Raw genomic sequence first — 13094 nt, forward strand, 5'->3', positions numbered from 1 at the left:
GCATTCTCCCTATCAGCTGCATTTGCCCACAGAAATTTGCACATTAGAACTCAAATGAAAGCATGAAAATGAATGAAAGCAACTGTAAAAACTAGTAAAATGCACATTTAAGTGGAGGAGTTTGCCATTGGCTTCTTTTATACAAAGATGCAGATACAGGAGACAGAATTATTTCTTCTAAAAGATTTTACCCTGCCATCTTTTGCCATTATTACACTTGTTACACATGTTATATTAATGTTTTAATAATAAAAAGTTCATAAACACACCTTGAACATTTGCAATATAAATGTATTCAAATGTAATAAGTAATATAATCATATTTAGATAGGCTGTGATAAGCCTTAACCTGCTAAAAGATCATACTCTTATGTACAGGGTTTAAGCTATACTGAGGTTAATATTGGGCACAGCTGAAATTGCACTGGTAAGGTATTGGTCAAGGACGATTGCAAGTGTGTCGACGTGTGTGTGCGTGTGTGTGTGTGTGTAATTGGGTGAGAGTATGTTTGTGTGTGTGTATTCCTGAATGTGTGTGTGTGCAAGTGTGTGTATGTTTGTGGGAGTGACTACGGATGTGAGTATGTGTGTGCAAGTGCATGTGTATGCGTGTGTGCATGTGTGTGAGTGTGTGAGTATGTGTGTGTGTGCACGCATGTATGTGTGTATGTCTGTGTGTGTGCACACGGGTGCATTTGTGAATGAATGTGTGCGTCTGTTTGAGTGAATTACTGTGGATGTGAGAGTGTGTGTGCGATTGAGAATGAGTGTATGTATGTGTATGTGTGTGTGTATGTGTGTGTGTGTGCGATTGAGAATGAGTGTATGTATGTGTATGTGTGAGTGTGTGTGCGATTGAGAATGAGTGTATGTATGTGTATGTGTGAGAGTGTGTGTGTGTGTGTGTGTGCGATTGAGAATGAGTGTATGTATGTGTATGTGTGTGGGTATGTGTGAGAGTATGTGTGCGATTGAGAATGAGTGTATGTATGTGTATGTGTGCGTGTGTGTGTGCAATTGAGAATGAGTGTATGTATGTGTGTGTGTGTGTGTATGTATGTGTGTGTGTGTGTGTGCGATTGAGAATGAGTGTATGTATGTGTATGTGTTGTGGTGCCCCGAGGCCCTATCGGTGCTCCACAGGAGAACACAAGAAGCACCACGGCGGCCGGGCCCACAGCCACCGGCAACTACTGGGGCAAGTGGTGAGTGGGCGTTACCTCTCAAACGACATTTTGGAAGATTTCAGGACCAGGGACAGCAATCCGCAGAGCATGTGAGCTTCCACCGATCAGCACCACGGACAGGGCTACAGCAGAGTGCAGGTATGTGGAATTTTCCACTCTGCTGCAGCACACCTGAGGCTGCTTGAGCTGATTACCTCACAGGTTATAAGGAGCAGAACAAAGGAGTGAGAGGAAGGCTGGGGCTACAGAGAGAAACGACGCCTGGCTTCTCTCCTCACCTGGTCCTGGGGCGGTAAGCGGCCGTGGGCCAACTTAAAAAATACGAATTTCAGGATTGAAACTGTCAAGGGTAAAGGACTGTGGAATAGGTTGGGGGTAAAGGGCTGGCACACTGTCTGACTGTGGGAGTGGTCTCCTCGCACCTAAAGGACAGAGGGCTGGAGGACAATTACTACAAGGCCGGAAGGAGGAAGGAGAGAGGAGACAGACCTGGACCGGGCTGGCCTGTACCCAATCACGCTCCTAACTATTGTTCCCTTTGTATCTCCAGGAGGAACATACTTGCCCTGGAGAGGACGATTAATACCCCGACCGGGAAGGATTTCAGTTGTTTTTTGCTTCCCCTTCCCCCAGAATTTAATCTCAATAAATTCATTTTGTGTTAACTGACCCCGGGACTCACTGTACTGGTTCTTGTACTGGTTTGGCAACCGCAACCTCCATTGGCTAGAAAGCTCACAGTGTGTGTGGGTGTGTCAGAGTGCCTTTGTGAATGTGTGTGTGTGGGTATGAGAATGTTTGTGTATACATGTGTATATAGTGTGTGCACGCTGTAGCCTTCCTCACCACCCAAGGTTGCAGTTGCCACAGCAGTATAAGAACCAGTGCAGTGAGTCTTAGGATCAGTTAACAGAAAACGCATTTAATTGTATTAATTGTAGGGGGAAAGGGAAGGGGAAGCAAAAATAACAGAAACTTCTTCCTGGTCGGGTATCAGTCTTCCTCTCCAGGGTAAGTACGATCCTTCTGGAGAGACAAAGTGAACAATGGTTAGGAGCGTGTGATGGGGCACTGGTCAGCCCACTCCAGGTCCGTCTCCTCTCCTTGCTCCGTTTGGCCTTGTAGGACTTTTCCTCCAGCCCTCTGTCCTTTTCAGCGTGGGGAGACCACTCCCCCAGTCATAAAAAAAAGGTGGAAAGTTGTAATCATACAATTTCTAAGCGTGCGTTGGCTCACAGCCGCTTACCGCCCTAGGAACAGGTGAGGAGAGAAGCCAGGCGTAATTTCTCTCCCTAGCCCCAGCCAGCCTCTCAGTCCTTTGTGCTGCTCCTTATATACTCTGTGAGGCAATCACTGAAGCAGTCTCAGGTGTGCTGCAGCAGAGTGGAAAATTCCACATACCTGCACTCTGCTGCAGCCCTGTCCATGGTGCTGATCCTTGGAAGCTCACCTGGTCTGCAGCTTGCTGTCCCTGGTCCTGAAACCTTCCAATATTTCAGACGGGAGGTAATGCCCACTCACCACATGTCCCAGCAGTCGACGGTGGCGGGAGGCCCGGCCGCCCTGGTGCTTCTCGTGCTCTCTTGTGGAGCCCCAATAGGGCCTCGGGGCGCCACATACCCATCCCCTCAGCTCCAAGCTGTCACCTGGAGCGCCGGACCATAGGCATTCCCCCCGTCTGGAGAGGGCGTCAGCATTCCCATGGAGCTTCCCGGACCGATGTTCGACCTTGAAGCGGAAGTTCTGTAGGCTCAGAAACCACCTAGTGACACGGGAATTGTTATCCTTATTCACAGCCATCCATTTTAGCGGGGCATGGTCGGTGACCAGTACGAACTCTCTACCCAGTAGATAATACCGCAGCTTGTCCATAGCCCATTTGACTGCCAAACATTCTTTCTCTACCGTAGCGTAATTCCGTTCATGCTTCATTAGTTACGGCTGATGTACGTGACCGGGTGTTCGGCCCCTTCACGTATCTGGGAGAGCACGGCTCCGATCCCCCCCATGGAAGCATCCGTCTGTAGTACAAATGTCTGGTCGAAGGTCGGGGTTACCAGAACTGGCTCGCTGCAGAGGGTCTGTCTCAGGGTGCCAAAGGCGGCCTCGGCTTCTGCTGTCCAGCTGACTAGGTTGGGACGATTCTTTGAAGTCAGGTCATGCAGGGGCGTGGCTATGGATGCAAAATTGGGGATGAATTGCCGGTAATAGCCAACTAGGCCTAGAAAGGTTCTCACCTGCTTCTTGGTCAGGGGCTTGGGCCATGTTGCGATTGACTCCACCTTCGTGGGTTGGGGTTTCACACACCCCCGTCCGACCGTGTACCCGAGGTAGTCCGCCTCCTCTAACCCCAAGCGACATTTGGTTGCGTTGGCCGTCAGTCCAGCCTCCCGGAGGGCCCCCAGTACGGCCTCCAGCCTGGCCAGATGGACCTTCCAGTTGGCACTATGGACCACAATGTCATCGAGGTATGCGGCCGCATATTCCCGATGGGGTCGGAGAACTTGATCCATCAGGCGTTGAAATGTTGCCGGTGCCCCATGGACCCCAAAGGGTAGGACTCGGTACTGGAAAAGGCCATCCGGTGTCACAAAGGCGGTCTTCTCTTTTGCCTGTGGGGAAAGTGGAACCTGCCAATACCCGCGGGTGAGATCCAAGGTGCTGAGGAATCTGGCCGGCCCCAGCCGTTCTATCAGCTCATCTACCCTGGGCATGGGGTACGCATCAAATCGTGAAATTTCATTTAGTTTCCTGAAGTCATTGCAAAACCTACGGCTACCGTCTGGTTTGGGTACAATAACTATTGGACTGCTCCAGGAACTGCGGGACTCTTCAATGACCCCCATCTGTAGCATCTTTCTGACCTCTTCCCTGATGGCCTCACGTTGGGCCTCGGGGATTCGGTACGGTCTCAGTCTAACCTTCTTCCCCGGTTCGGTGACGATGTCGTGCTCCGTTATCGAGGTCCGCCCAGGTAGGTCAGAGAACACATCTCGATTCCGATCCAGGAGTTCTCGGAGGTCCTGGACCTGGTGAGTCGTCAGCTGCTGCCCCATGGTTACCTCGGGTGTGACCTGGGGAGAGAGATGAGCAGCAAGCGCCTGGGCCGGCGGTTGTTCAGCTTCATACCACCGTTTGAGCAAGTTAACGTGGTATATTTGAGTGGTACGCCGCCGTCCCGGCTGTCTGACCTTGTAATTGACCGGTCCAGTTTTCTCGGTCACTTCATACGGCCCGTGCCATTTAGCCAGAAATTTACACTTGTGTGTCGGAACCAAAACCATCACCTTATCCCCCGGCTTAAACTCTCTCACCTGGGCTCCGCGGTTGTATACTCGGGCTTGGGCCAGCTGGGCCTGCTGCATGTGCTCCCGGACCATAGGCCATATGCAGGCCATCCGTTGGTGCATCTGCTCCACGTGTTCAATGACCGTGCGATGGCGCGATGGTTGCTGCTCCCAGGTCTCTTTGGCCAGGTCCAGCATTCCGCGGGGTCGCCGCCCATACAGCAGTTCGAAGGGGGAGAATCCTGTGGACCCCTGCGGTACTTCGCGGATGGAGAACATTAGATAGGGAAGCAATTGGTCCCAATCCTTACCATCTGTCTCTATCATTTTCCTCAACATCTGTTTTAAGGTGCGGTTAAATCTCTCTACCAACCCGTCTGTCTGCGGGTGATAGACTGAGGTCCTCAGCTGTTCCACCTTCAACAGGTGCGACATCGCCTTCAGTACTGTGGACATAAAACATGATCCCTGGTCAGTGAGTATTTCTGATGCTATACCCACCCGGCTGAACAACAGGAACAGTTCTCTGGCTACCGTCTTCCCGGTGGCTGTCCTCAATGGAATAGCTTCGGGAAACCGGGTAGCATAATCCATGATGACCAGTATATATTTGTGTCCCCGGCTGGACCGTGGGAGCGGCCCCACAATGTCCATTGCGATGCGGCTGAAGGGGATATCGATGATAGGCAGAGGTATTAGTGGGTTCTTATACTTCACCTTGGGGCTGTGGAGCTGACATTCTGCGCAGTGGCGACAGTACTCTTCGACGGCTCTCTTTACGCCCGGCCAGTAGAACCGCGGAAGGATACGCTCATAGGTTCTCTCGACTCCCAGGTGCGCCCCCAGGAGGTGGGTGTGTGCAAGATACAGGACCTTTGAGACATAAGTCTTGGGAACTAACAGCTGTTTGTGACACTCTCCCTTGGCCTCATGTACCCGATATAACAGCCCCTGATCAACCGTGAAATGTGGGTTTGTCGTTTCACTCACCCCTGGTTGTAGCTGCCCCTCGATCTCCTGGACATCCCTCCATGCCTGAGCCAGGTTGGGGTCCTGAAGCTGTGCCGTCCCAAATCGGCTGTGGTCTCTGGTTGGGTCCCCCTGTCGGTGGGAGAACTCGGAGAAGGTCTCGCTCGGACCCACCTCTTCCAGGGCTGTTGGATTCTCGGCTCCTGCTTCTGAGGCGGTGGCGGTGGTGTCCTCAGGGCCGGGAGTGGGCCCTCTCACCTCTACGTCCGGGTCCACCGTCTCGGCTGGGTCTCCCCCAGATAGGCCCGCCCAGGCTGGTTGAGCGCCCCCTTCTGTTCTTCTGTGGGTGCGTCGCTTCTGGATCCTGCGGCCGGTCTCTGCGTTGCAGTTCGCCGGAGCTTCCTTCCAGTACCGATCAAATATGACACAATCCCGGCCCACCAAGACCGGGACGGGCAGGTTCTCCACCACCCCTGCCCGTACGGCCACCGTCCCCCTTGGGGTGGACATGTCAATGGTGGCAGTGAGATATCGCTTGGTGTCACCGTGGATGCAGGATACGGAAATTTCTTCCCCTCGGGCGACTCCAGCGAACTCTGGTCGGACGAGCGTCACCATACTTCCGGAATCGAGTAGGGCCTCCGTATCTCGGCCTGCAATTGTCACGGGAAAGGTTGGTGCTCTTGCTCCCTCATGTGCCCAGCATGTGGTGATGTACCTGCAGGGGAACGCCGGGGGTCCCGATGTCTCCGCCGTTGGCATGGGTTCGTCTCTGTCGGGGCAGTCTCGTGCGAAGTGGCCTTCCCTTCCACAGGTATAGCACCGTCGTCGGTCCCGGTTCTCCCTGGGTGGAGGCGGGGTGGGTTCGGGTCGTCGCGGCTCCGGGGTTCCGGTTGCTCTCCTGCCATAACCCTTCTCTGTCCTGGATGTCCCGGCGGTGCCTCTTAGGGGTTCGGGTCGGCTGGTCCGCAGCATCTCTTGTGTGACCTGGTGGTTTTCCAACAACGCAATTAAAAGGTCAATACTTTGCGGCCCCTGTTGGCCAACGTACCTCTTGGCATCTGGGGGTAGGGCCCGGGTGCATCGGTCCAGCACTACTCGGTCCAGGAGGGGGGGCCCGTTTCCTTCCACCAGCCAGCTCCGGGTTACCCGACTCAGGGCAGCGATTTGTGCTCTCGCGGGTTGGTCGGGGTTATACGTCCATTGATGGAATCGTTGGGCTTTTGCCGGCAGGCTGTAGCCATATTGAGCCAAAATGGCCCCTTTGAGATTGCCGTAACTCTCCGCCTCCACCGCCGAGAGGTCCCGGCAGGCTTTCTGGGCCTCCCCGGTCAGAAAAGGTGTCAGGATACCACCCCAGTCTCCTCGGGCCCAGCCTTCTCTGTGGGCCGTCCGCTCAAACAGCTCGAGGTAGGCCTCCACGTCATCCTCGGCGGTCAACTTTGTCAGCACATCCCGCGGCTTCTGGTTCCTCTCCCGTTCCCTTGTCCTGGAACACAATTCAGTCAGTGCCACCTGCAGCGTTTCCTGCGTCTGCAGGAGTGCTTTAATAGCCTCCTCCATTTTTTTTTTTTTTTTTTTTTTTTTTTTCCCACTGCTGGTTTCCTTCTTGTCCGGTCAACCCGTAGCGTGGATTTGGAATGCCCGCATTCTCCACCATATGTGTGGAACTAGGTTGGGGGTAAAGGGCTGGCACACTGTCTGACTGTGGGAGTGGTCTCCTCGCACCTAAAGGACAGAGGGCTGGAGGACAATTACTACAAGGAGGAAGGAGAGAGGAGACAGACCTGGACTGGGCTGGCCTGTACCCAATCACGCTCCTAACTATTGTTCCCTTTGTATCTCCAGGAGGAACATACTTGCCCTGGAGAGGACGATTAATACCCCGACCGGGAAGGATTTCAGTTGTTTTTTGCTTCCCCTTCCCCCAGAATTTAATCTCAATAAATTAATTTTGTGTTAACTGACCCTGGGACTCACTGTACTGGTTCTTGTACTGGTTTGGCAACCGCAACCTCCATTGGCTAGAAAGCTCACAGTGTGTGTGGGTGTGTCAGAGTGCCTTTGTGAATGTGTGTGTGTGGGTATGAGAATGTTTGTGTATACATGTGTATATAGTGTGTGCACGCTGTAGCCTTCCTCACCACCCAAGGTTGCAGTTGCCACAGCAGTATAAGAACCAGTGCAGTGAGTCTTAGGATCAGTTAACAGAAAACGCATTTAATTGTATTAATTGTAGGGGGAAAGGGAAGGGGAAGCAAAAAATAACAGAAACTTCTTCCTGGTCGGGGTATCAGTCTTCCTCTCCAGGGTAAGTACGATCCTTCTGGAGAGACAAAGTGAACAATGGTTAGGAGCGTGTGATGGGGCACTGGTCAGCCCACTCCAGGTCCGTCTCCTCTCCTTGCTCCGTTTGGCCTTGTAGGACTTTTCCTCCAGCCCTCTGTCCTTTTCAGTGTGGGGAGACCACTCCCCCAGTCATAAAAAAAAGGTGGAAAGTTGTAATCATACAATTTCTAAGCGTGCGTTGGCTCACAGCCGCTTACCGCCCTAGGAACAGGTGAGGAGAGAAGCCAGGCGTAATTTCTCTCCCTAGCCCCAGCCAGCCTCTCAGTCCTTTGTGCTGCTCCTTATATACTCTGTGAGGCAATCACTGAAGCAGTCTCAGGTGTGCTGCAGCAGAGTGGAAAATTCCACATACCTGCACTCTGCTGCAGCCCTGTCCATGGTGCTGATCCTTGGAGCTCACCTGGTCTGCAGCTTGCTGTCCCTGGTCCTGAAACCTTCCAATATTTCAGACGGGAGGTAATGCCCACTCACCACTTGTCCCAGCAGTCGCCGGTGGCGGGAGGCCCGGCCGCCCTGGTGCTTCTCGTGCTCTCTTGTGGAGCCCCAATAGGGCCTCGGGGCGCCACAACGCATGTATGTGTGCATATGTATAAGTGTGTGTGTGCGCGTGTGTGTGTATGGGCAAGAGAATGTGTGTGCATTTATACATGTGTGTGCATGTGTATGGGAAGGAGTGTGTGTGTGTGCGTTTGTGTGAATGTGTGTGTGACTGTGGACGTGAGTGTGTGTGTGTGAGAGAGAGAGGGATTGTGTGTGAGTTACTGAATATGAGAGAGAGAGAGAGAGAGAGAGAGAGAGAGAGTGTGTGTGTGTGCATACAGTTATGAGCGTGTGTACGTATGCATGCATGTGTGTGAGCGCGTGAGAGTGCACTGGTGAATGTGTGTGTTTGTGCGTGCGAGAGATTGTGTGTGTCCATGTGTGTAGGTGTGTGCACAAGTGTGTGTGTGCATGGGTGAGAGAATGTGTGTGTGTTTATACGTGTGTGCATGCGTGTGGGAATGAGTGCGTGTGTTGACACGTGTTTGTGTCTCTCACACATACACATACACACACTCACATCCACAGTCACATACAATTTCACACAAATAGCACGCACTCACACATACATGCGTGCAGAGAGAGGCTGTGTGTGTGAGTGACTGAGTATGAGAGAGAGTGTGTGTGCGTGTGTGTGTGCATACGGTTATGAGCGTGTGTACGTATGCATGCATGTGTGAGCGCGTGAGAGTGCACTGGTGAATGTGTGTGTTTGTGTGTGCGAGAGATTGTGTGTGTCCATGTGTGTAGGGGTGTGTGTGTGTGTGAGTGATTGATTGGGTGTGAGAGAGTGTGTATGTGTGTGTGTGTGCACGAGTGTGTACGTAGGTGTGTGAGTGCGTGTGCATGAGTGTGAGTGTGAGCGAAAGGGTGTGTGTAAGAGTATGTGTGTGTGTGTGTGATGGAGTGTAAGTGAGAGAGAGTGTGTGTGTGTCTCTACTTTAGTGAGCAAAGGGATACTGAGGAGTCACACACTCTAAATCCAGGTGTGTGTGTAGTGAAGTGTGTGTGTGTGTGTGTGTGTGTGTCTATGTGTGTCTGAGTATGTAAGTGTGTGATTCAGTGTGTGTGTGTATGTGTATATGAGTGTGTGTGGTGTGTGTGTGTGAGTGGGTATATAGATAGATAAATTCCTTTATTGTCATTGCACAGTGTACAATGAAAATGAAGGAATATGAATGTGGTGTGTGTGTGTGTGTGTGAGGTGCAGTGTGGAAACTCTCTGTACTTACAGCAGTGTGAGTGTGTCCAGTTTAGCAGCAGACAGCGCTCTCACTCCTGAGTCTCTTAGGTGATTGTATCTCAGGTCCAGCTCTCTCAGGTGTGTGTGTGTGTGTGTGTGTGTGTGTGTGAGGTGCATTGTGGAAACTCTCTGTACTTACAGCAGTGTGAGTGTGTCCAGTTTAGCAGCAGACAGTGCTCTCACTCCTGAGTCTCTTAGGTGATTGTATCTCAGGTCCAGCTCTCTCAGGTGTGTGTGTGTGTGTGTGTGTGTGTGAGGTGCATTGTGGAAACTCTCTGTACTTACAGCAGTGTGAGTGTGTCCAGTTTAGCAGCAGACAGCGCTCTCACTCCTGAGTCTCCTGGGTGATTGTATCTCAGGTCCAGCTCTCTCAGGTGTGAGCGGTCTGAACACAGAGCTGAAGCCAGAGAATCACAGCCTCTCTGTGTGACTCTACAGCCTGACAGCCTGCAGAGAGAAGGACACACACACCTTACACACATTAATATAAACTAACAGGGCTGTGTGTGTCAAACACATAGCAGTGTGCTACACACCTTACACACATTAATATGAACTAACAGGGCTGTGTGTGTCAAACACATAGCAGTGTGTTACACACCTTACACACATTAATATAAACTAACAGGGCTGTGTGTGTCAAACACATAGCAGTGTGCTACACACCTTACACACATTAATATAAACTAACAGGGCTGTGTGTGTCAAACACATAGCAGTGTGTTACACACCTTACACACATTAATATAAACTAACAGGGCTGTGTGTGTCAAACACATAGCAGTGTGTTACATTGGAGGCAGGACCAGAACAGCGAATGGAATGATGAATGGCCCTCCTGAAAGTCGTGGTATGTAACAACGTGTGGTACAAAATTATAACAAAATATAGAACAGTCACATGCCAGCAAAAAATGCCACTCAGTTGAGTTTATTGCAAAAAGTGCTCACTTGTTCACAGGTCATACATAAACCAAAAAAATAAAATATCCCACTATTCATGGAAAGGTGCAAGGAATGTCAGCTTTGGTTTTGTATACAATGTCCATCAGTCAGACACCTGCCTTCCAGAAACTAAAGTCCAGGTGGGGGTATTGCACCAAGCAGGATTGCCCAGTTAGCCAGGTAACTTCTAATAAAGCATGCAACAACTTCTCTGAACATTTGTTAATAAATAGCAATAATCAATACTTATGACTAATTGACACCTAACATATTCAAGTTTAGTTTTACAAATTCAGATTCAAAACATTAAAAACTATAGCCAAATATTTTTCACAGGTGAGCTGACAATCCAGCTTCCTGGAATACCCGAGACCTAAACCCGCCCTTAACAAAACAATCCCATGATCCTGTATCGACCGCCCCATGCAAATGAATGGAACTTGAAATAAATTTGCTACCATACTGTTATACGTGTCCTGTCTTGTGTATTTGAGGTTAATTTGAGAAAGGGTGGTCGCTATCAGCACGTCCAGCAATCCCTACATATTCACAGTCGTAACCCAAGTTGCAGGACGCAAAATAGCCGTTAGGAAAGCAGTTTGAAATGAGGAAGCAACGTCTGCGCCATTGGGTTTAGTGGGTCGCGATGAGATAATTCCGAGCGTGTTGCTTGTCTTAAAGTTCATATAAAGAATAAGGCTGTATTAATATAACTAAATGTATATGTATGAAGTTGGGTTTTCACATTTAGACAGTTTATTATGTGTATTTTTACAGGACTTCCATTTTAATTGGTAACGATGTCCAGTTCTCTCTAATAAATTACGAAGTATGTCTTTCTCAGTTCAGATGAGGTGAAAGAAAGAAAAAAGTAGTTGAAGAATTTTCAGCAGTTTGGCATACTCCCTACATCAGTGAAATGTTGTTGTATACTGAGTCTACTGTTATGTATGCTTAGTGTAAAACATCACCACAGGTGTATGGGTTGATTACACAGGAATTTACAATCAGACGCACTTTTTTAAAGTGAGATTGTTGATAAGCACTTAACTCATTGAGGCAAATCCAAAAAGTAAATCAATATATTTAAAATATAAATGGATTTCACTTACAGTGCAATGAAGGCATATATAGAGTAATATATATCTATTTATCTTAATAATGTATGTAATATTCCTTATATAAGGTTTCCATTCAGTGAAGACATGTTTTTTCTTCATATAGCTTCATATTTAATGATCTTAAAAATGATTTTTTTAAAGGGTGACATTAGAGCACAGTCCATTTCTGTTTATATTTTCAGTGTATACCCATTATGCACAGTCACCCGATCCTCTGCTTCACAGATGGGGCCTACCTGGCAGTGGGATCCCACGACAACTTTGTTTACATCTGTATATATGTCTATGGTCTGGGTCATGTGAGGCAGACTAGTAAAAAAAAATTTTAAGTCAAAAGAGAAAGTGAAACTGTTTCAAACTCAAACGTCATTTAAAAGACGGAGAACAAAGAGGATGCAGTAAAAAGGAATTAAATTGGATAAAAGAACTGAGTAAGTAGTCTGTTGTGGATTGGGATGGGACGAATAGAAGCTAGATGAGAAGGGGTGTTTGGAGAAATAGGAATCTGTAGCTATGATCGCAATAACGCTTAATTTAGTGAAATAAAACAGGCAATAAAATGGCGCCCGAGGAGTAGACGAGGAGTTGCCTAATATGCTTTTTTCCAAATTCCCCATTTGGGACCAAAAACAAAAAATACCTTTTCAAATACATTCAAAAGTTTGACGTTTATTTCAGCATTTATTTGGTATTTTATGATCATTTTACCTATTTGGATATGACGGATGTCACAGGCCTGTTGTCGGCTACATTGAGACCTGCTACTGTAACAAACACAGACCGAACATTTTAACTATGCGGTCTGTGAAGTCAAACTGTTATTTTTGCTCTGTATTCACACAGTTTGGATTAAGAGAAATTAACTCGATGTCTGCCATGTTAAAGTCGGCAGTCGGAGGTTAATTCACGTATGGAGCTTTCATAGTTGGTCTTCTACTATTTGAAACGAGACATTAGCTTCCGTATACAAGACAAAAACATCCTAAAAAGAAGCTTTAAAGGTTATTAATTTGCATATTTGCTATCCAACTCTGACTAGTTTCAATTAACAAAGACCTAGTGGCCATGTCCTTACCAATTATTTCTGTTCTATTGAATTCGTGCAAGTTTCAATGATAAATTCAGCAACTACTTTAATAGTAGCAAGAACTGAAAAGAACTGCGGTTATAGTTGCATTAAGACGCCGTTTCTTGTGTGAACCACAAGATGGCAGCATGTAGCTGTGCATGTAGGTCTACTTAAAATGACGAAAGCGTCTGATTTTAAAGCCACCATGTCAGACCGAATTTACGTTTTGCCTGAGTTGGATTGAAGTTGAAATTGAAATACAACATAAATTGTACTGCAGCGATTTCGAATCGAATTACAACTACCTAGAAACGGAGAATACATGATAAAATGACTTTAATGAGATGGAATTGTGCTTACTTAAGAAGAAATAATGATCTACTTT

The 13094-nt window shown here is 48.6% G+C and overlaps 2 protein-coding genes across 2 annotated transcripts in view; one reads left to right on the plus strand and one right to left on the minus strand.

The window, feature by feature from the left end:
* Positions 1-2264: 2264 nt before the first annotated feature.
* LOC135236714 (uncharacterized) lies at positions 2265-8365 on the minus strand. Its single transcript, XM_064303212.1, is given in 3 exon segments — positions 2265-3124; positions 3127-6932; positions 8193-8365. Coding segments are annotated over 3 exon segments (4470 nt in total). The 3' UTR covers positions 2265-2633.
* Positions 8366-11963: 3598 nt separating this feature from the next.
* Positions 11964-13094, plus strand: part of LOC135235493 (NACHT, LRR and PYD domains-containing protein 12-like) — a 419768-nt gene continuing 418637 nt past the window's right edge. Inside the window, exon 1 of the mRNA XM_064300950.1 lies at positions 11964-12071. The gene's annotated coding sequence lies outside the window, so the exon portion shown is untranslated. The remainder of the gene's footprint in view (positions 12072-13094) is intronic.

Source organism: Anguilla rostrata, chromosome 12, assembly GCF_018555375.3.
Source record: "Anguilla rostrata isolate EN2019 chromosome 12, ASM1855537v3, whole genome shotgun sequence".
NCBI classification, from domain to species: domain Eukaryota; kingdom Metazoa; phylum Chordata; class Actinopteri; order Anguilliformes; family Anguillidae; genus Anguilla; species Anguilla rostrata.